The following is a 22,815-nucleotide window of genomic DNA, read 5'->3' on the forward strand; positions in this document are numbered from 1 at the left end:
TAGATGAATGAAAGCATGAAAGAATGAGTGAATGAAGTTAGTTGGAGCCAAAGGCTGAGAGGCTGCAAGAACATATAAAAGGAGACTTGCTTTGGAATCAGAAAGAATTCCCTAAATCTCAGCTATACCACTTACTGTGTGATCTTGGGCAAGTTATTTGACCACTCTGAACTCCATTTTCTTCATAGTAAAATGAAATACTCCAATTATCACTTTGTTTTCAGGACTCAGAATGTTTTCAAATCAGACAGACTTTGGAGTCAATAAGTTATATATACAAACCCTGGCTTTAGCAATTATGAACTGACTGACCCTCTCAGCCTTTAAAGCTAATGTCCTTAGTATGGCCTATAAGGCATTGCTTGATGTGGATCCTGCCTCCTGTTCCAACACCACTTTCTTTCTCCACTTCTTGTGGTTTTATTTATTATTTCCGTTCTCACCGTGTTGTGGGCTGAACTGTCTCCCCAAAATTCATGTGTTGCAGCTCTAATCTCCTATGTGACTGTATTTGAAGATAGGGTCTGTAAGGAGGTGGTTTAGATTAAATGAGGTCATAAGGGAAGGGTTCTGATCCAATAGATCTGGTGTCCTTATAAGAGACATTGGTGATCTCTCCCTGTGCAAACACAGAGGAAAGGCCATATTGAGGACACAGTGAGAGGGTTGCTGTTTGCGACCCATGGAGAGACGCCTCACCAGCAACTAACCCTGTTGGCACCTTGACTGTGGACTTCTAGTCTCCAGACTTCTACAGAGAAAGTAAATGTCTGTAGTTTAATAAGATTTCTAGTCTGGTATTGTTACGGCAGCCTGAGCAAACTAATACAGCATCATAGCTCACTCCTTCCCTCTCCTCAGCCTAAGGCAATAATTCTAATGTGTCAGATGTGTAATTTTTTGGTTTCGTATACATTTTGAAAACTGTCTAATGCAGTATATGGTACATGTTTACACAAATGGTTATATGAACACACATTTCTGTTTAACTTTACATTCAACACTATTTTTTAAGATTCATCCATGGTGCAATCTATGTATCTCATCCATACTTCAAACTCTTTTCTAGTACTGTTCACTCCATGTAAACCTTGGGAAATCACCTCTGGGACTTACTTTCCTCATCTGTCAGATAAGTTTGGATGATCCTACCACACTGAATTCACAGAAGTTGTGCAAGGTTCATATGATTATAGAAACATATAGTGATTAAGAGCTATGTGATCTTACTGTGTGACCATGGGCATCTTACTTTAACCTCTTCGTGACTTAGTTTCTTTTCCTGTTAAATGGTGCCATTATAATTCTACCTCATAGGATCACGATGAGGATTTTATGATCTAATCTACATAAAGCTCTTACAGTGCCTGGCATATGAGATGAGCTGACACAGAATGCTAGTTATTGCTATTTAATGAGCTGAGGGGTTTGAAAGTGCCACCAGCTCAAATCTAGTGACTGCTCTTCTGTATTAATTAATTGGATCCAGAGTGAATCCGTAAGGGTTGCAGCACTTTGGGGAGAAAGAGACAGCCACGAGTAAGTGTGGCACACAGCACTGGTGCTTAGAAATGCAATGTAATAAGGGAATAAACAGAGTACTTCAAGAAGCCCAGGGAAGGGACAAATATACCACTCCCCACTCCACCACAACCCTTCCTTCCTGCCTTTCCCATCAGGCTAAGCAGCCCTCCAGTGTTCGTTAAAACTCTGAGCTTCTTCCTCCTTCCCTCTCCACAAGTATATCCAATTGGTTTCCAAGTCCTTCCTGTCAGAAAAAAAATCGGTCCCTTTCTTTCTACATCCTCTACCCCTTACCCCTGGGTTCAGACTCTCAGATCAACTCTTCACTGAGTTAGTCAACAGCCTTAAGAAAATAACAGGTATGTTCATTTATTTATTGTATAACCAACATATATTCTCATAGAAAAATTAGAAAATGCAAATGTTTAGAAAAATTTACATCCAGTATCACTACTGTATCACAAAATGATAACCCCATTTTGATTTTTACCCTCCTAGATTTCCTCCTATCCCTATACATATGACTAAATATATATTTACAAAACTAGGATCATACTATAACTTCATTTGCAAACCTGCTTTTGTCACTTCATATGTTCTGTATATCTTTTTATGATAATAGATATCTAATTATTTTTATAGATGATCATTATTTAGGTTGAATCCCATTCTTTCCTGTGATAAACAATGCTGAGCTGGGAGGAACATATTTGTGGTGCCATCAGTGTGCACTTGTCTAGCCATTTCCTTGGGCCTAATTTATATAAGGGGAATTACCGGGTCAAAGGAGATTACATATTTAAGGCATTTGTGCATATTAAAAAATTGCCCTGCAGAAAAGTCTCTTAGTCTTTTTCTAAAGTCAAATGTAGGAATAATATGAATTAGCAGTGATACAATATTCCATTTACATCCTGACATCTCCAACACAGTATGCCCAATAATCATGTGATAAGGTTTGGATCCTGTTTGGAGAAAGGTCCCACTTTGGCCTTCCTATGGAGCAATGTATGTTTGACAGAAGTTTTCCCATTTAATAATCATCTGGATTTGGTCTTCTTCATCTCACCATGATGTTTTCATGGCTACCTATGCCCCCATCAGGCATAGAGGGGCTTCTGTATCTTTAGATTCGAGAGCAGGTTTAGACCTCTGACTCCAGGCTTTGTCTTCTCAAAGTGGATATGGCTGCCAGCTAGCCAGCCTTTGGGGAAAGGTTCTTCCAAGAGGGACGGGCTCTTAGCCATTTGATACCTTCTTACCTCTGATTCCCAACACAAGCGCCTGGCAGGTGGTGGATCCCCAGGAAATGTTTGTGAAACAAATGAGTAAACTTAACCTTTCTATTTTTAGCTTCCACTGTTTTCCTATCATGTAAAGTCAGGACACATTAAGGTAGAAATATTTTCAATTTTCCTCTTTGAGGATAGGTCTTAATCAACTTTGAATCTCAAGCTTCTAGCACATAGTAGGTTTTCAAATAGTGTGTGGCCACTGTTCATTTCATCCCCTCTGCCTGAAGTTCTCCATTCTGCCTCCATGCAGCCAGGCTGTGGACTTTGCTGAAATCTTAGCTGTCCTGAAAGGATTAGCTAAAAATGCCACGTTCTTCCTTGGTTACACCTGACAGCAGAGTAATAACTGATTATTGTTTGCTAAGTGTTTTACACATATTAATCCTCAACCATTCAAATTAGGTATCATCCCCATTTTACAGTTCAGGAAACAGAAGTCCCCAAGGTCAAACAATAGTAAATGACAGGCCAGAAACCAAATTCTGTACCAATGGCCTCAAAGACAGTGTCATCCACAGTCACTGAACTCTACATAAGGTATCTCTGTTACCCATCCCATCACCACATGGGCTATAGACACTTCCAGGCACCCCCTTCCCCAAAGGCAAGCTTGCCAAGAATAGATACTGGGGGTCGTGCCCCTGGTCTGCTGAAACACAGCCCCAGCCAGGACCCCACCAAGCTGGGAACCAGGGTTTAATGCTTTAGCCTTATCCTGGGCTTGGCCTTTGTAGGGCTGTCGATCTGTCCCTAGTCTACCCATGGCCTCTTTCTTTGTGTCTCTGTCTCTTTGTCTCTGCCGGTATCACTGTCTTTGTTCCTCTGCCTCTCAGTCTCTTTTTTTCCAGGGTCCCTGCTTTTCCGTAGCTAGCGCTCCTCCAACTCTGCTTCACTGACTTTCTCTCTCTCTCTTATCTGTCTCTACATCTCTTTGTCTCTGGTGGCCAATCTTTTGCTCCTTTATTTTTGGTTTGTTGCTGTCTCTCCGTCCCTCTCTGCCTTAGCGTCCTGACTCAGGGCTTTCAGGTTACAACATTGCCTCTAGCACAGGTTCTCTGTTCGGGGCCCCAGCTCTGATTCGACGTGCCTGCCTCTTCCCAGAAGCGATCAGGCATCTGCCTTTAGCCTCAGCGCCAGTCTCGGTCTCCCCTAGACAGCCCAGCCCAGCCCAGCCCCCAGCCACCGCCCCCACCCCGGCGCTCGGCCACTCGGACCGGCCCTGCTTTGTTTCCAGTGTCTCGGCGCCCCGCCCCCGCCCCGTCGGGGTCTCCGCCGCCCTCTGCCGCCCTTTGTCTGCCTTGGTCTTTCCCCGACACCTCTCCCTGGGTCCGTCTTTCGATCTCTCTTTGTCTCTCCGGGCCGGAGTGGCTGGCACTATCGGCCAGCCCTGGAGGTCAGCGCAAGCGGCCCAATACAGCGACAATTAGGAAGAGTCCTTGACTCTCATCACCCAGCTCCAGCCCCGGAGGCACATGGTTAATACCACCGAGTTCCATCAACTATTCTTGGCTCAGAGTAGCCCTCTCTGCGGCACGCGGCGGCTCGCCGGCCACCGAGCTCCGGAGGACGCTGGTCGTCCCCACAGGCGTGCACCTCCTCCAAGGTCCTAGAGCGGCTCCGAGCGGCCCAGCGCTTCCGCTTCCCATCCCCGCCCCTGGCGGTTGTCCCCGGGACGCCTGGGTCCGAGCTCCTTCCCCGTTGGGCGCGGAGCTGGCATCCCGGAGCAGCCGGAGGCTCGGGCGCCGGAGCCCAGCCGAGGAGCTCCGGAAGGCGCCGGGGTGGCGGAGCCAGAGGTGGCCGGTAGGTGAAGGGGACGGCTGTGTGAAGAAAGGAGCAGCAGGTGCAGGGACAGCCGGCGGCGCAGGGGAGGGTCACCGGGAGCCGCGCCCCGCACCTCGGATCCGGACGCTGCCTTGTGCCCGCCCCGGCCGGCAGAGGGCAGCGGCAGGGCGCCACGGACCGCACATGGCTGTGTGACGGTGGGATTGTGTCTGTTCCCTTATCCAGGGTGGCGTGCAGGCGATGGAGCGCACAGTGGAGCCCTGGGGCCCGGATCTGCATGGCCCAGAGGACAGGGAGCCACTGAGAGGCGCCCGCACAGGTGAGGGCCGCGGCGGTGCGCCGCCAGGACCTGCTAAAAGGCTGGGTGGGGACTCCGGTGCTAGGCTCTGACTGGCCAAGACCCAGAAAAATCGGACATCAACTGCGCTTCCAGGGAGAGAAGGGGAGGGGTATAAAAATTGAGAGAGGGAGCCAACGTCTCTGAGCATCTGTGCCCCAGGCCGTGAGGGGCATCATCTCAAGGACTCTCTCCCAGTCTTCGACAGTCTTCACCGTTCTCACGGCCTCTGCTCTACTTGAGGCCTCATTCTATCCATCCCGGCAATTGCAGCAGCCTCTCCTCAGCCCTTTTCTCTCCAGTAACGCACTCTGCAGCCACATTGATCTAAGTCCAGATCTAATCCTGTCTCGCTTCTCAAAAAACTTCCCAGGCTCCCTTCTGCCTACTAATTAAAAGCCTTAGCTTCAGTGTTCAACCCAGACTTTACATGCTCAATCTAATCCCATCATCCCTTTACAGTTTTATTTTACATTCTTCTCCATGGTTTGCTTTTTTCTTCGCTGTGAAAGCCTGGCCCTATCTTCTTTCTTATTTCTCCTCTCTTGTGACAGCACAGTTATTCTGAGCCCACGATTATAATTATTTGTACTTTATCTTCTCACCTCCCAACCCCAAGCATCTTGAGGAACAGGTGTGTCTGGGTCCTCTCAGGTACATACAAGATAATTAAAGTAAAAAAAAATGGGCTGATATGAAAAAAGACATAATACAAATAGCAAATATCAGGTTTTCAAATAGAGACAAATATAATATTGTGGTTGACGTAGGTTTGGGTATCAGGCAGACCTGAGTTAGAAACCTGGCATTGCTACTTTCTAACGTTTCTAACCTTGAGCAAGTGACTTAAATTCTCTTGAGTCTCCATGACTGTAAAATAGGGATAGTAATAGTATTACCTCATAGGTTTGCAAGGATTCAGTAATGCTTAGTTCAATGATTGGCATAGGTGAAGGGTGTGGTAAAGGAAGTTACTGTTACTATTAAAAGGCATGGTCAATAATAAGGGTTTCAGAATTTCAGGGGTGAGAGAGATCCCTGTGACCCCAGATTGTTGAGGAAGCCTTTCTGGGGAGATTTCTATCAAAGACATGGAATGAGCCAAAAAGCAGGGTCTGCAACTCCCTTTTCTTTCCCCAGGTCTAGGCAGTGAGAATGCGCAGCTGTCTCAGCCAGATGAGTTTGAACATACCCCACAAGAGGATGACTTGGGGTTCAAGGAAGAGGAAGATTTGGCCCCAGATCATGAAGTAGGAAATGCGTCTCTCAAACCCGAAGGCATCAAGACCTGGGATGACTTATGGATCCAGAGAGAGGGACCAGGAAAACCACATACTCGGGACAGAAGCCCTCGGCTCCTGGGAGAACCACGTTGGGGCCAGACTAGTGATCGGGCTGCAGTGTGTGGCGAGTGTGGCAAGAGCTTTGGGCAGATGTCAGATCTGGTGAAACACCAGCGGACCCACACAGGGGAGAAACCCTACAAGTGCGGAGTCTGTGGCAAGGGCTTTGGGGATAGCTCTGCCCGAATCAAACACCAGCGAACTCATAGTGGTGAAAAGCCCTACAGAGCCCGACCACCAGCCCAAGGTCCCCCAAAGATTCCTCGGTCCAGGATCCCTGCTGGTGAGCGCCCCACTATCTGTGGTGAATGTGGCAAGAGCTTCCGGCAGAGTTCTGACCTGGTAAAACACCAGCGGACACATACGGGAGAGAAGCCCTACAAGTGTGGCATCTGTGGCAAGGGCTTTGGTGATAGTTCTGCCCGAATAAAGCACCAGCGGACACACCGTGGGGAGCAGCCCTCTCGGCCAGTGGTGCCCCGACAGCAGCCGTCTCGAACAGCCACTGCTACCACACAGGGACCCAAGGCCCAGGACAAGCCATATATCTGTACTGACTGTGGCAAAAGATTTGTGCTCAGTTGTAGTCTTCTGAGCCACCAGCGCAGTCATCTGGGGCCCAAGCCTTTTGGCTGTGATGTATGTGGAAAGGAGTTTGCCCGGGGCTCAGACCTGGTGAAGCACCTGCGGGTGCACACAGGAGAGAAGCCTTACCTCTGCCCTGAGTGTGGAAAGGGCTTTGCTGACAGCTCCGCCAGGGTAAAGCACCTCCGTACCCATAGTGGCGAGAGGCCTCATGCCTGCCCGGAATGTGACCGCACCTTCAGCCTCAGCTCCACCCTTCTCCGCCACCGCCTCACTCATATGGAGCCCCAGGACTTCAGCCTCCCAGGCTATCCCCTGGCTCCCCTAATCCCTACCCCACCCCCAAGCTCAAGTCCACCTCCTCCCCCTCTTGGCACCAGTCCCCCGCTGACGCCTCGAAGCCCTTCACACTCGGGTGATGGGCCTTTTGGCCTTCCCGGCTTGGAGCCAGAGCCAGGGGGTCCACAGGCTGGGGAGCCACCCCCACCACTGGCAGGTGACAAGCCCCATAAGTGCCCTGAGTGTGGCAAGGGCTTCCGCCGAAGCTCGGACCTGGTGAAACACCATCGTGTGCACACAGGGGAAAAACCCTACCTCTGCCCTGAATGCGGCAAGGGTTTTGCTGATAGCTCAGCCCGAGTCAAGCACCTCCGTACCCATCGCGGTGAACGGGCTCGGCCACCACCACCATCCACTCTTCTGAAGCCACATAACCCCCCCGGCCCAGCAACCATGGCCCCCCAAGTTCGAGTTCAGGCCCAACCCTCTGGACCCAGCCAGCCCCATGTATGTGGCTTTTGTGGGAAGGAGTTTCCCCGGAGCTCAGATCTAGTCAAACATAGGCGCACACACACTGGGGAGAAGCCATACAAGTGTGCAGAGTGTGGCAAGGGATTTGGTGACAGTTCTGCCCGTATCAAGCACCAGCGTGGGCACCTGGGCCTGAGGCCCTTTGGGATGGGGGATGGTCGGGCAAGGCCTCTCAAGGAGGAGCCGCCAGCAGGACTGGAATGATGGGTCCAGTGAGAGTGGAGGCCCAGGAGACCAAAGGGAGGGTATCTGCTGCTTAAGCAGAGAAGAAAGGGCCTGGGAGTAGTGGGAGGGTGAAAGGGGAAGAAATGGGAGAAAGGAGTGAATAGATAGAAAAGAGATGGGAGACAATGACCTTGAAGCTCAGGAAACTGTCCTGGTTGGGCTCAGTCAGGACCTTGCCAATGTGGTCTATCTCCCCCAGCTTCTAGAACACTGCCTAGTACACAGACACTCAACTTGTTGGATGAATAAATTGGCTTTAGCCTGAGGGCCCTTGAAGAACCCTAAATTCCTGCTGCCACTTACTGTGTTAAGAACTGGTTCCATCTTGCTCTGGGAGACCACCCTGAACAGGGTTTGTTTAACCTTGTGTGCTGCCAACAATGAGATTTCTGGAATTCAGGGTGACGGAATGAGATGGGGACATTTGGATAATCCTTATGGTGGGAAGAGTATTACTCTGGCAGGCAGCACTCAGCCTCAGGCCACTGGTCATGGTCTTAGGAAGGGCCCTCTTGCACAGAACCCAGACCTATCTGCCCTGGAGAGCCCCAAACCACCCTGACACCTGGACACTGGAAGAATAAACCAGAGACAGCAGAAGGAGCACTGAATACCAAGCCTAGCTCCTGGTGCACATCAACAGAGAGCCTGGCTGCGAAAAGGGCCGGACTGGAGTGAGGCCAGGGGGCGCTCCAAGGACCAACAGCCACGTCTCCATGTATCTCCTCGCCAATAAACTGCTTCTTGTGTGAGGCTTGGACTCTGTGTGCGTTGATGTGAGCGTGCATTCGCGTGGTGAGGAGGGCAAAAGGTGTCAAAGTGTCACCTCAGGTGAAACTGACAAACCATGTGAAAACTTGCGTGGGTCCCTTGCCCTCTGAACCCATCAAATAACGAAGATGGCTTGGCATAATCGGCTGCTTTCTAGCTCCAACATCTGGTTGAAAACGGCCACCAAGTCTGTCAGCTGATAGTATAGACCAGAGTTCTGACTGCCCACAGGCGCCATCTACACCATAGCATCCAGTGCGACCCTTAAAAAACGAAAACACGCTACGGCTTGGAGTGGTGGTGGGGTGTTCAGCGAGCGCTGTTGCTACGGCGACCGGTACCGGGAGAAATGTGGCCGGCTAGTCTGGTATGGTCGCAGAAGGCCTGGAAGCTGAGGGTCTTTCTACTGGGAAACCACGCCTCCCTGAGGCCCTTTTTGATTAGTCGAGAAACAGGTCATTTGGCTGCACAGCCCAAAGAGAAGGCAAAGGGGATGACTCTCCTAGAAAAGGGGGCCATGTTTTCCCAGCGACCCATGCGTTATTAGGTGCAGGCCTCCAATTTCTAGCTTTTTCTGAGGGCGTCGATGGGGAAAAAAGGGAGAGGCGCTGACCTGATTGGCCAGAAACAAAAAAGACTAGGGCTGTTAGCGCACGCAGAAACGAAGTAACAAGATTGCATTGCCGCTTAGTGAATTGGGCATCTCAGCTAATTTACTGCGGGATAGTCCCCGATAGAAGCCCTCGTGAGATCTTAGCCATCGGACAGGCTTCCCTAGAAATCAATGAAAGCTTGCTACAGTGCGGTTCCTCCCGTGCTCCCATCCCTGCCAAGTCATTTAGGCAACTCGAAACCCTGGAATTGAGTTCAAGTCTGGATACTTCACGGCTTCAGTGCAGAAGTATACACACGCCCATAGTCCTGAATGGAGGCCTTTTGGGGCTTTTGGTAAATTCTCCCCTGCTGGATTCCGTGTTTCCCCTACCTACCAGGTCATCCTCTAACCCAGCCTTGCGGTGAACTTGGTAAAATACATCTGTGTTACTCCCCTATTGAAAACCCTGCTGTATCTCCCCCATGTCTTCTCGGTAAAATGGAACTCCTTAGTTGGCATTCAAGGCCTTCCACTTGTGTGGTTTCAGCTCTGTGCCTCTTTAAATGTTTTGTTTCTTTTTTTGGAATGCAACCCCCACACTCCCACACAGCTACACACTTGTTAATCTCTCCAGTCAAAACAACTCCAGCATTCCTCCCAGAAGCCTTCCCTGAACCTCCAGTCTGGGTTAGAACACCCCTTCATCTGAGCATTTAACACATCAAGAGGTTTTTGAGGATAGTGAGTTACTATGCAGCATTACCTACTGTGTGCTATGTACTGGGGAAAGAATTAAAAATAAGACAAAGTCTCTGCCTTCAGTCCCTGCAGAAGATAGACATTGAACAAATCGTTACAAGTGTAGTAAGGACTATGCAGGAAGCATACATGCAGGAGAGAATCCTAACTGACCCAAAAACCTGTCCAAAGGGTGACAGCCTAAAAATCGACTTGGATAAGCTAAGAAAGGAGGAGGTGGGGGATGGGAAGGGAGGCATGTTCTATGCAGAATGAAGAGTAGGCACCTTCCCTGGGGATTCAAGAACTGAAGTAAAGTTCTAGTGAGGATTCAAGAACTGAAGTAAAGTTCTAGTGAGGTGAAAGGCAAATAGTGAAAGGCAGGGTAATGAGGAGTAAGATAAAGACTTTTCCAAATTCAACTACTTTTCAGTCCTAACAGGGGCCTGGCATACAACAGGCCTCACTAAATATTTTGGTGAAGTGTCCTTGGAACATGATATGCTCTTTCTAAAATTTATAATCCCACAAGCAGCTACCTCCTTGTTAATCTGGCAAACTCCTACTCATCTTTGAAGGTCCTTTACATTTATCTCTTCACTGAGGCCTGCACCCAATAGCCACTCCCTTCCAAGAGAGTTATTCAGTAATTCACTCATCCCACTCCTGTATTCTCCTGCCAGAACACCTACTGCTTTCCTTTTCATAAATATATATGTGTGTGTGTGTATATATATATATATATATATTTTTTTTTTTAAATCACCATCTTCTTTACTAGACTATGAGATTCTCAAGAACAGAAACTAGATCTGGTTCCAGGTAAATTCTTATACACGTCTGTAAAGCAAATGGATGGAGTCCTTTTCCTCCTTTCACAAGAATCTGTTCCCTAGTCCTCACACAGCAAGAGGCCCTTCCAGCAGGATTTCCATTTTTCCCAGCTGAGTCTCCTCACTCATTCTCTGAATCAGGGCAAGAAGGCCTTTCCTTTTGCCAGGAGTGGGGTTCCAGCCATAATCTGGCCCCTGCCTACCTCTCCTCCATTCCCACATTGTATTTTCCCTCACTAACCCACTTGGCTCCAGCCTTCTTTCTGTTCCTCAACATGCCAAGCTTATTCTCACCTTAAAGCCTCTACAGTTCTGTCTGGAACACTTTTCCTCCAGATTTCAAATGGCTAACCTTTTCGTATCATTCAAGTTTCATCTCATATATTATTTCCTTGGAGGTGTCTTCCCTGCTCACATTTCAGAAGCCCTCCAACCACAGTCACTCCCTACTGCACAATTTTGCCCAGTTTGCTTCTTGCACCTATCATTATCTGAAATTGTCTTAACTTCTTTACATTTTTTACACTTAGAAACACCATAGCTGCCATGATTTTTGTCTGTTTTGTTCAGTACAGCATTTCCAACACCTAGAATTGTGCCAGGCACATAGTAGGGCTCAACAAATACTTTAAAGAATGAACACAATCAAAGTGACTGTTGGAGATCTTGAGTGTGAGTATCCGGGCATTTACGCCCTTTTCCCAGCTCTAGGGAAGAGCAAAAGTTTGACAAGATGTAATCCCAACATCCAATTTATGCCCTGGGCTCTGTGGACTGAGGCTCAGGTTTGAGTCCTGACTCTGCCACCAATTTCCTATTGTAACCTCATTTCTGTTCTGTAACTTGGTGCAAGAGAAAAAGCATGAGCTTAGAAATCTGCTACTTAACAGCTACATGACTTTGAGCAAATTACTTATACTGTCTAAGCTGTAGTTCTGTCATTTGTCACAGGGAGATAATATGATTGATTTGCACAGGACTGTGGTAGAGACTGTGGTAGGGACTGTAAGCACTTACTGTTATTTCTTTCTTTCACTTCTCAATCTGTTCCCCATTCATACAATGGGAGAATTAGATTATCTTTTTCAGATCAAGTGGGAAATTCAGATCTTTATAAGAAATACCCCAATGTTTAAATGTTAGAAATTAAAATTTGTAAAAGATCTTTTTTTTTAAACCAATTTTTGAAAGTAAAAATACCCTGAGGGCCAAACAAGGTACTTTATGAACTGAATTTGGCCCGTGGGCCCCTAACTTTGCACCTAAGCTACCGGTTGTCAGGGCTGCTATGAAAAACTTTATGCAAAATTTAGGCAAATCAATTTACCTCTCTGAACTCCAATTAGCCCATCTGTAAAATGGACCCACCTTTGTGCGGATCAAAGGGGATGAGCAGTGTAAAACGCTTAGCATATTGCTGGCGCGCAGTAGGGATGCCACACAATAAGCCGCAGCGGTAGTTTGGGTGGCTATCGATTTGGAAAGTATTCAATGCGCAAGCTAGCCCAGAGATCGGAAGACCGGGAAGACGACGCGCGAAAGATGGAGAAAAGCCGGGGGAGGAGGAAAAAAAGGAAGGAAAGAGGTGAGGAGGTAACAGGGTCCGCCCTCCAGGCGGGGCGCCAGCGAGAGGCCCAGGCCAGAGCAGGAGCGCACGTGGCCTATTTCGGGAGGAGCAGAAGCGCCTGGCTGCAGCGGAGACCTCCGAGCCGGCCATAGGAGACGAGTCTTGAAGGTAGGTTACAACCGGGCTGCGAGGACCTTGAAACGCCGGGATGGAACTGCCCGAGGCCCCTGGAACTTGGGGAACAGCAGAGGGCGCCAGGTCTGGGCTCAATACCCTCTGGGGACAGCTGGGACCGGACGCCTGGGTTCTCTGGGCCACACCTCCTCGGGGGCGGGGTTGTGCGTTCTGACCAGTGACCGGCCGTCTCCGAGGCCCCGCCCCTTCACGCCCCCGGAGCCGTGGCCTCGCAGTGCCCCACAGCCCGGCGCCCTGGTCTGGGCAGGTAGAGCGCCGATCCTGCGCCTGGTGAGTGCGCAGCCTCAGGGTCTCCGCCTTAATCCCGCCTGCAGCCCGTGTCCTAGAGCTCCGGGCCTCCGACCCTGGCGCCGGGGAGTGACTCAGCCCGGTCTGGGGGCGGGGGAGGGTTGCGACTCGCTGGGGCTGGAGATTCCAACTGTTCAGGGCCTTGAATGCCGCGATGAGTGGGGTGACGAGTGTCTTCGAAGCTAGTCCCGGAGCAGTGCTAGGGCCTGGGGCCGGGCTGGGGTGGAGGGGAGAAGGCCAGACCCAGAGATCAGGGCTGGCCAGGAGAAACCAAGGCGCACCGCTTTGCATGGGCCAGGGCCATCTTTGGCGGGGGTGGGTCCCAAGCTTCTGACCCAGCTCCCTGCCCCAGGACAACAAGATGCCTGGAGAACAGCAGACGGAGGAGGAGGAGGAGGAGGAGGAAGAGATGAAAGAGGAGATGGTGCTGCTGGTGAAGGGTGAGGAGGATGAGGGTGAGAAGTATGAAGTGGTGAAACTCAAGATCCCCATGGACAAAGAGGTACGTGTGGCACACCCTGGGGCCCCGTTAGCCCTAGGAACTGTTCATGTTCAGTTCTGAAACCATGTTCAGATCCAGCCTCCCTCAGACAGAAGCCAGGGATCCAGACTCTGGATCAGAACCTTGGACCTAGAATCACAGAGTTGGCCGACTATCCTTCTGCCCCCACTGCCTATGCTGCCATCATACAGATGTCACACCTGTGCTAGGCTCTGTGCTGGGGAGTAAAGGCTACCCTGGGTTCCCTTGGTTTCCCATGGAGCTTGATGTCTAGTGGGTTCTGACTGACAAGTAACCATACAGCTATAATCTTGTGTGATGGGTGGAGGCAGGGGGTGTGGAAGCCCAGAGATGGAACTTCATGCAGACTTAAGGCATTGGCAGCAGTAAGAACTGACTCTTAGTAGTGTTTACTATGCACCCCTGTTCAACGTTCCTCAATTCTATGACATAGGTAGTATTTGTTCCATTTTACAGGTGAAAAAACTGAGGCCCAGAAAATATTGGCAGTTTGGTGACTGGTTGAAGGTCTCAATGTTAGTAAAAGGGATGGCTTATCCAAGACCAGCGGTAGTCTGAGGAGAAGAAGGAATGGCCTTTTCAGTGGCTCAACAGAGTGACTGCGGCCCTCGGAGAAGTGAAGGCAGGTGGCTCAGTCATGCTGTAGCATGGATGAGGTGGTTGTCAGACTAGGTGGGGCATCTGGGCTTTATCCTGAGGGTGTTGAAGGTTTAAAGAGAGATGTTTGAGAAGATCAGAATGAGTTAGATTTCCCCCTCCAAACTCTGCCTGCCACCAGGTGCATTTCCTTTTCCCAGATCCCAACAGGACTCCACCCTCAGCCAGAACAGCCCTGAGTCCCCCTGGAGGATTCCTGCTGCGCTGGGATTCTGGGCCCAGGCTTCCCTCTGATTTCTTCCTGCACAGGGGACAGTTCCCAGGGAAAGAAAGTTCTGCTGCCCCCTGGTGGGTATGGTAGGTCCTAGAGGGATGGGGCTGGCTGCTTTGGCCTCCTCTTCCAGTCAAAACACGTAGTTCTGTTTTTCTTGGGCTTCCTTGGCCCATTCTGGCTCAACCTGCCTCTTCTGACCCTGTGGATCCCCTGATCTCCATCTCTGGCATGTAAGTTAAGAACTCAGACTCCAGAGCTTAGGGTCTACTTCCAACTCCAACACTTAACTAGCTGTGTGACCTTGGTAAAATTTCTTAACCACATTGTGCCTCAGTTTCCTCATCTGTAAAAAGGAAATCATACAGTGCCTGCTCTCAGAGGTTGGGAGGACTAAATGAGTTAATACATGTAAAGAGTTAGAACTATGTCTGGCATATAATAAACACTATGTAAATATTTGCTGCTATTATTCATTCTTCTCCCTGAAGTTCAGGACTTTGGAGATTTTTCAACTTATTTTCATCAAAGGCCTCTCTGGTCTGAACTCTGAAGTAGGGAGTGAACAGGCAAACCAATATGGAAGCCTAGACAGAGGATTCAGGGTAGACAACTCAAGGCAATGGGGAAGGCTTCATGGAGATGACTTTTGACTTTGGCCTTGAAGACTTAGTGGGGATTTGGCAAATGGAGGAGGAGGAGGAAAGACATTCTGGGAGAAGGACACAGCAAAGAACAAAGGCTCAGAGGAGATGAGGCCAGAGTAAAAGGCGTTAAATGCCAGCATAAGAATTTGAACATATTGTGTTAGGTTATGCATCAGAAGCCTCAAATCAGAGAAGGGACATAACTGGATTTTCTATGTAGAAGAATCATTGGCTGGTATGGGGGAACCATGCCAAATAAGGCTGGTAGCCTGCTCTAAGGTAGTGGCAGCAGTGGAGAGAAAGAGATATTTGGGAATGCTGATTAGACTGGCTGGCTGGGGATATTGGGAGTGGGCATGGCAAGTCATGAAAGGTATGAGAACTAGACTAAATGATATCATCATACCATGTAGACTCTAAAAAGTACCATGAAGCAGTTAAAAGCATTGGTCTAAACCCACTTATCAGCTTTACCTTGGCTTTCTCATCTGTAAAATGGGATAATGAAAGTTAAGATCTTTGAATGTTAGCCAGAGAATTGTCATCTGGGCAACTTTATGTGGAGGAGGACAGTGGAACTGAGGATTACACGCACAAATTCCATAAATATTTAACACTGTGGAGCTATCTTCTGGGCACAGTGCTAAATACTCAACTTGCTCTGTGGTCTCTGAGTCTCTATTTCTATGAAATAGTGGTCTCAAAAGCTCTTTCCAGTGCTGACATTCTGTGACTCTTAACTATCACTCAGTCCCATGGCCAGTCATTTTCCAGAACAGGTCTTAATTGTGCTACACTCAGGTACTGGAGTGTTCTCACTGCTTGTCAAAATCGAATCTGTCCTAAATGAATAGAAAAGATTTTCTCAGAGGGTTTTGTGCACATCCAATCCTGTCTCTCCCTGCTTAAAACCTTGAGTGGTTGTCTGTTTAATTCAGGATAAAGTCTTGGCTTCTAAGCCTGGCATTCAAAGTTCTTCACCATCCAACCTCATGTCGTAGCTTAACCTCTAATCACCCAATACCCATCCCATGCCCCAGCTTCAGGCACTCTGACCCTTTCTCATCTCTAAGAGTTTGCCCATGTGGCCTTTCAGCCTGTAAAACCCTCTTCACCTTTTCCACCTGCTTTCTCTAGAAGTAGCTCTTCTCTCTTCCAGTCTGGATTTCTTGATTTTGATTCAGTAGGTCTGGGTGGAACTTGAGATTCTGCATTTCTGACAAATTCCCAGTGATGCTGATGTTGCTGGTCTATGAACTACACTCCTGCAGCTCAGAGCTAGATGATAGGGGTTGCATTTTATACTTTGTACCCAAAGGAAGGGAGATTCTGACTGCTAAAAGAGTTCAGGGAAGAGTGAGAAGCTGCATAGGTAACCTCAAACTTGTCAGTGAGATAGAATTGCCTCATGGCTGAGAGAAAAGGTGTTATGGATAATGATAGGCTTGTACTTCAAACCCTGGCTCTGCCACTGAGGCCTTGGGTAGTCACTTTACTTCTGAATCTTATATCCTTATTTGTAAAATGGAACTAATGATGCCTAGTCCAAAGGGTTATGAGAATTTAAAATGAGAACATGAGTGAAAAGCACTTAGCAGCACAGTTCCTGACACATAGTGAATACACAGTAAATAGTAGTTATTATCATTAGTTAGAGAGTAATGGCTGAGAAGGAAACTGGGATGTTTGCCCTAGTTAAAAATGTACTTAAGCAGGAACACAAAATCACTAACTTCAAATATTTGGACTATCCTATTATTATACCACATTGTGTTCTTATGGTACACTTTGTTACAGTGCAAATACCATTTATGCTAATTTTTCAATCTAGTAGAATTTCAGACATGTAAGTGCCTGTAATAATCACCTAGTCTGGTATTTGCCAAGCTTCAGTCATATGTATATTGCTCATCTATTGTGCTCATTTATTTCATGCTTTTCTTCAAATAGATTCACATTGTTTTGTTAAATAAATTTGCTTTTATTCAAACAATAGTATTGATGAAATTGTGGGTTTTATGTGGTCTGTTGTTTTTTTAATGTCTGTGAAAATAATTACATAATTATTGTAATAAGATAAAAGTTTCCCTACATAACACCGAAATCCTCTTGCATCTTATGGTGTGCAACTTGGGAAATTTTGATAGAGCCTACTTCACCTTCTTTGGGACAGTGAGGCAGGGGATGGGAGTGACTTGGCAGGGTCCTTAACAAGCTAGACTTAGGCCTTCTTACCAAGATTATTCCTGAGGCATCCAAGTCCCCTCCCCTTGGAGCAGAAGGTAAAAAAAGGTAATTGTGTGAAGAATTTCTTTTTCGTAAGTCAGTGAACCCAGCATAAGGCAGTCCTCAGGTTGATCAAAGTCATCTTAATGAAAAGCCGCCCTACCCAAGCCCCAACAAAAAGAGGACCAGAAAGATGTAGATATGAGAAGAGTTCTCTCCACAATGGCTGACGTGTTAAACCCAATAGATGTCAAAACCAGACCAAGACTGGAAAGTGACCTTGAATTCAGACCTGCCAAAATGTTCTGTGAGAAGTTTCTCAATTTAAAGTATCAAATTGTATTTTAACCTTGCATCCTCTTGGAGAGTGCCAGGAACTTGGGAGTCCAGCCTCTGTCACATCTTGGTTGTGTGTGGACAGGAAAGCAGTGTAGCCTACTGGATAAGGGTGAGCACTTTAGAGTCAGTCCTGACTCCCACTGGCTATGTGAAATTAATCTCCCTGAGCCTTGTTTTTCTCAACTATCAAAACTAACACCTGACTCAAGGAGGTGACAGGAAGATTTAATACAATAATGTACATAAAATAGCACTGTCAAACTTTACCCTGTAATGTTATTGTCACTGTTTCCATACATAGTGTTTAAACCAGAGTTCCCTTGACTGGTCACTAATTTCTCAAACTGCCTTGTTTTCCAGTTTCTGAGTTGGTGACCAAAACTGCCTTTTTACAAAGGATCCTGAACACTTTGAAGTCTCCTTCCTTGCAACTTCAGAAAGAAAAGGTCTTACTGCTCCCTCGCTGCCACTCTTCCTCTCAACCTGTTTCCTTATCTATATGATGATAATAGTAGTAACTACATTGTGGACGTCAATGGGGAGAAGCTAACAGTCTTGTCCTTAATACGTGCTCGGTATTTCATTTGGTCATGAATTAATGTACCTAATTGCTTGGCCCACAGTATATACTCAACATCACTTTTGCTGGGATGAGTGTTCTCTTTTCTAAGAAGGCAGCAGTGTGTCCTCAACATTCCTCTTCACTCTGCTGTTAGAAAATATTTTCCCTTGACCTGCCTCTTACAAAGCATTTCTTTTCTTTTTCTTATGTTATCTCTAGAGGCTCAGACCTCATGAAACTGGCTCATTATCAAAATTCTTTCATTTCAGGACTTGCTTTCTTCTTTACAGTTTAAAAAATGATAGGTGCTTGCTCTGAAGTTTCTCAAAAAGCCTGGATCTAAGACACCATGGTCTCCTCCTACACTGGCTGTTCCTGCTCAGCCTTCTTTTCTGGCTGTTTCTCACCATGTTGCTGCCGCCCCCCACCGCCCCACGCCAGGTTTTCTCTGCCCATTCCTTGGATGCTCTCATCCACTCTCAAGGTTTTAAAAACCATCTATAGGCCAGCAGCTTCCCAAGTAGTATTTTCAAACCTAGGCCTCTCTCCTGAGCTCCTGATGTGTCAAGGAGAACTGGAGATACGATTCCAAGCAGGATTCACTTAACCAACTTACCCCTCCTGCCATTATAATCGCTGTAGATGGCAACTCCACCTTGGCAGTTGCTAAAGCTCAAAATCTTTGGAGTCATTGTGACTCGTCTCTCTTTACACCTAGCATTTAATCTGTTATCAAATCTGTTGTCTCAAACTGCAAAATATATCCAGAAGCAGACTCCTCCTCATCACCTTCACTTTCCAAGTGTCACCTGGGTCTGAGCCACTGTCTCCTCTTGCCAGATGGCTAACCTCCTCACTGGACTCCTGCTTCTGCCCTCTCCCTTCCTTGATTCTGTTCTCAAACCCAGCAACCTAAAGGAGCCTTTTCAAATATGAGTCTGATCTGTTCAGTCCCTGCTCAGAACCATATAACATCTCTAATGGTTCCCCATCACATTCATATTCCAAGGCCCTAAGCTAAGAGATCCCCTCCAGGATCACCCCACCCATTACTTTCCTAGGTACTTTTTCTTGCCATTCCTGGAATTCAGCAGGCAAACTCCTGCCTTGGCCTTGCTGTTCCCCCTGTAGCCCCCTCTCTCACCTCCTGTAGGTCTTTGCTCGTGTTATATCGGTAAGGTTTCTTAACCCTGTCTAAATTTGCAGCATATTATACCATTATACATCTCCCCCCATGCCAGCACCCCTTACTGTTCTTCCTGGTAGCAGGAATATTGTTTATTTAATGCTGAATCTCCAGAGTCTGGCACCTCAATAAATATTTGTTGAATTAATAAAGAATAGCTAGAATGATTAATAGACATTGTGATACGTGCATTAATGTATTATCTCATTTAAGTGAACCACTGTCCTGAGGTTGGCACCATTGCTTTTTCTATCCCACAGGCGGGGAACTGAGAGATTGCAGTTTGCGGAGACCCAGGTCTTCAGCATCCGGGTCTATCAGTCAGGGCTGACCTGTCCCCCCTCTCCCCGCAGGTCCCGAGGGAGGCGCCAGCGCCGTCTGTAGATCCGGCGCGCCCACACGCGTGCCCGGACTGCGGCCGCGCCTTTGCGCGCCGCTCCACGCTGGCCAAACACGCACGCACGCACACGGGCGAGCGGCCCTTTGCGTGCACGGAGTGCGGCCGGCGCTTCTCGCAGAAGTCGGCGCTGACCAAACACGGCCGAACGCATACGGGCGAGCGGCCCTATGAGTGCCCCGAATGCGACAAGCGCTTCTCGGCCGCCTCGAACCTGCGACAGCACCGGCGGCGCCACACCGGCGAGAAGCCGTACGCATGCGCGCACTGCGGCCGCCGCTTTGCGCAGAGCTCCAACTACGCCCAGCACCTGCGCGTGCACACGGGCGAGAAGCCGTACGCGTGCCCGGATTGCGGACGCGCCTTCGGCGGCAGTTCGTGCCTGGCGCGCCACCGACGCACGCACACAGGCGAGAGGCCGTACGCATGCGCCGACTGCGGCACGCGCTTTGCGCAGAGCTCGGCGCTGGCCAAGCACCGGCGCGTGCACACCGGCGAGAAGCCGCACCGGTGCGCGGTGTGCGGCCGCCGCTTCGGCCACCGCTCCAACCTGGCGGAGCATGCGCGCACGCACACGGGCGAGCGGCCCTACCCGTGCGCTGAGTGCGGCCGGCGCTTCCGCCTCAGCTCACACTTTATTCGCCACCGGCGCGCTCACCTGCGGCGCCGTCTCTACATCTGCGCCGGCTGCGGCCGGGACTTCAAACTATCCCCGGGCGCCACAGCAGCCACTGCCACTGAGCGCTGCCCAGAGTGCGAGGGCAGTTGAGCCGCAGTTCTTGTCGCCGCGGGGCTGCGAGTCCGGCTGGGATTGGGGGGTATACGGGGATCCCGGACTGGGGCTGCAAGAGTTGGACGACTGCCTCTCCCCACCGCCCGAGTCTGGGAAAGGATGGGACGGCAGGACTGGTTGCCGTGGAACTGGCAGAAAGGGAGAATCCCCTACTGGGATCCCTGGGAACCCTCCCCTCCCTCACTACATCACCTCGGCCCATGTTAGTGAATAAAGTATTAATCCTCACCCCACTCGTGCCTATGAATGAGGTAGGTGGGGAAAGGAGGAAAGTTGGGTTTTTCCCCAAAGGAGGTGACTTAAGTGAGCTGTCCCCAACTTAGGAGGAGACAAGTAAGGCTATAAATTCAAAAGGGTTCCTGAAATTGGGTTTGTGTACAGTCATCCCACACTTGGTCCTTATGTTCTCATGACCTCAGATCTGGAAGGGTCCATAAAAGTAGCACATTTGTGATCAAACAGGCACTGCTCTGGGGAGCAGACAGACCTGGAGCCCCCCGTTGAGTGAAGAACAGATAAGCAGTAGTAGAAACTTTATAGCACTACATTAAAGGCTTCAAGTACTTTGTTGTTATTATTAGGTCATTTTCATTCCAAACAAGTTCTTAACATCTCAAAGTTAGGTTAATCTTTTATCTTCATTTCTGCAAATGAGCAAAATAGGTACTGGCTAGGGATGAATGGCAGGGCGGGTACAAGTAAACAGGCAAATTGCTGTCCGTTATCACTGTAGCTATGATGAGGAAAGCTGTTGGATAGAAGAAATCTTCAGTGCAATCTTGGGAGTTTAGAGAGGCTCTCCTCAGATGTTCAAGCTTTAAGATACTGAAGATTAAGAGTTGGGTTTGCGAAGCATGGAGAGGGCCCCTGAAACTGTATGGCAGCTTTGTCAGAGTTTATAGACATCCCCTCTGGTGGAATGTAGAGACAAAATGCAATGAGGTTAGTAGAAGATAGACCACTAGGGATCTAAGCCAGGTTAAGGGGCCCAAGGCAACAAATAAAATGTCTTGGGATTATAGGGGAAGGATAGATCAAACACATTAAGGAGCTAGAATTCATTGGAGTTAGAGTGGACCTGGGGATGAGGGATAGGAGAGATGAGAGCACAGGATGAGGAGCAGGACAGGAGTTGAAGTGGTGGCAATTGTTACACCCCAATCTGGACATGGTAAATGTGAGTTCAATGTGGAGGGGTGTGGGAGGTAAGTGGAAATAACAGCTCAGGGACATCAGGTCTGGAGTGCATAACACTGAATCCAGAAGAGGGTACATGAGCAGTGAAAGAACAGCCAGAGGTAGAAAAAAACAGAAGGGTCTTGTCTGGGAAATCAAGAGGGAAGTGTTTCACAGGAGTGGACAGCTCGGCCGGATAGTTTATTCGTAGGAGTTTAAAGTGGTGAGTGCAGTTTCAGTGGAGAGTGGGGTGAAAGCCAGCCTTGAGTGAGGTAGGGAAGAAATGGGAGAATGAGTAAGCAGAGCAGATGGATGTAAACAACCCTTTTCAAAAGGCTTGGCTGTGAAAAGTATGAGGGAAGGAGTGGAAGGTTTTTGCTGCTGTCAATAGGGAAGACTTCAGGCTCTATATCCTCGGGTGGAGAGGGCTAATGGAAAGGAAGACAAGTTATGCAGAGGGGAGAGGAAATGAGATTGATGCCAGCGTTCTTGTTTGCAGAGTCGAAGAATGAACTTAGCAAACAGTCAAGGTAGGAGAGTCAGGGAAAGGCTTTTATTGAGATATACAGTGAAAGGACAGAGCTCCTGGCTCTCACCAGGAGAGGACGAGAGCTCAGGGTGGTGAGTTGTCTAGGAGTTTTATAGGGAGTTGAGTATTTCGGGGAACATGAAGAAAAGCTTAGGGGTGTGGACTTATTAAGTGGTCCCTGAATATTTAGAATTAACTTAAGACAAGCAACTTCTTGCTCTGATGATTTCTCCTTGAGATATGGTCTGGTTGCATATCAAACAAGGCCACCTGCCCAGCCCTCAAGGTGGGTGAGGTACTGTTTGCTAAAGAATAAGTTAAGAATTTCTAACTTCTTAACTTCCTAGGTATTAAAATGCAATCTTATCTTTAAGGTGGAATCCTTCTTGCCTATGTTGTTTATGCCTGGGCTTACTTGCTAAATTAGTTGCCCAGTTTGCAAAATCACCTCATCAGATCTGAAGGAAGACAGACAGCACACAGGCCTGGACCTTTTAGCATGCTAAAGTGAATCTTACACATGATTATAAATGATTAGCATATTAAAAACATGTACTACTCTTCTTTGTGTGGGGAATATTAACTGATCTCACTGAAGAATGACCCTAGAGTTTAATGTTTAACAGAGTTTTGGTAGGGAGTTTCCTTGCATGTAGTTACACTGCTCTGACTGCAAATATC

The 22,815-nt window shown here is 48.3% G+C and overlaps 2 protein-coding genes across 3 annotated transcripts; both read left to right on the forward strand.

The window, feature by feature from the left end:
* The first annotated feature begins 4,465 nt into the window (after positions 1-4,465).
* Positions 4,466-8,904, forward strand: ZNF48 (zinc finger protein 48). Its single transcript, XM_036917671.2, has 3 exons — positions 4,466-4,619; positions 4,827-4,920; positions 6,079-8,904. Exons 2-3 carry the CDS (start codon positions 4,842-4,844, stop codon positions 7,878-7,880), a joined length of 1,881 nt encoding a protein of 626 aa, XP_036773566.2. The 5' UTR covers positions 4,466-4,619; positions 4,827-4,841; the 3' UTR covers positions 7,881-8,904.
* Positions 8,905-12,494: 3,590 nt separating this feature from the next.
* Positions 12,495-20,657, forward strand: ZNF771 (zinc finger protein 771). Of its 2 annotated transcripts, none has more exons than XM_036917675.2 (3): positions 12,495-12,573; positions 13,241-13,390; positions 19,593-20,657. In XM_036917675.2, the coding sequence occupies exons 2-3, from the start codon at positions 13,250-13,252 to the stop codon at positions 20,403-20,405; spliced, it is 954 nt and encodes a 317-aa protein (XP_036773570.1). In that variant the 5' UTR covers positions 12,495-12,573; positions 13,241-13,249; the 3' UTR covers positions 20,406-20,657. The 2 variants fall into 2 exon arrangements, with proteins under 2 accessions (XP_036773570.1, XP_036773569.1); XM_036917674.2 differs by lacking the exon at positions 12,495-12,573 and adding an exon at positions 12,634-12,870.
* The last annotated feature ends 2,158 nt before the right edge of the window (positions 20,658-22,815 follow it).

The sequence above is a fragment of the Manis pentadactyla genome, chromosome 10 (genome assembly GCF_030020395.1).
Source record: "Manis pentadactyla isolate mManPen7 chromosome 10, mManPen7.hap1, whole genome shotgun sequence".
In the NCBI taxonomy this organism is placed as follows: Eukaryota; Metazoa; Chordata; class Mammalia; order Pholidota; family Manidae; genus Manis; species Manis pentadactyla.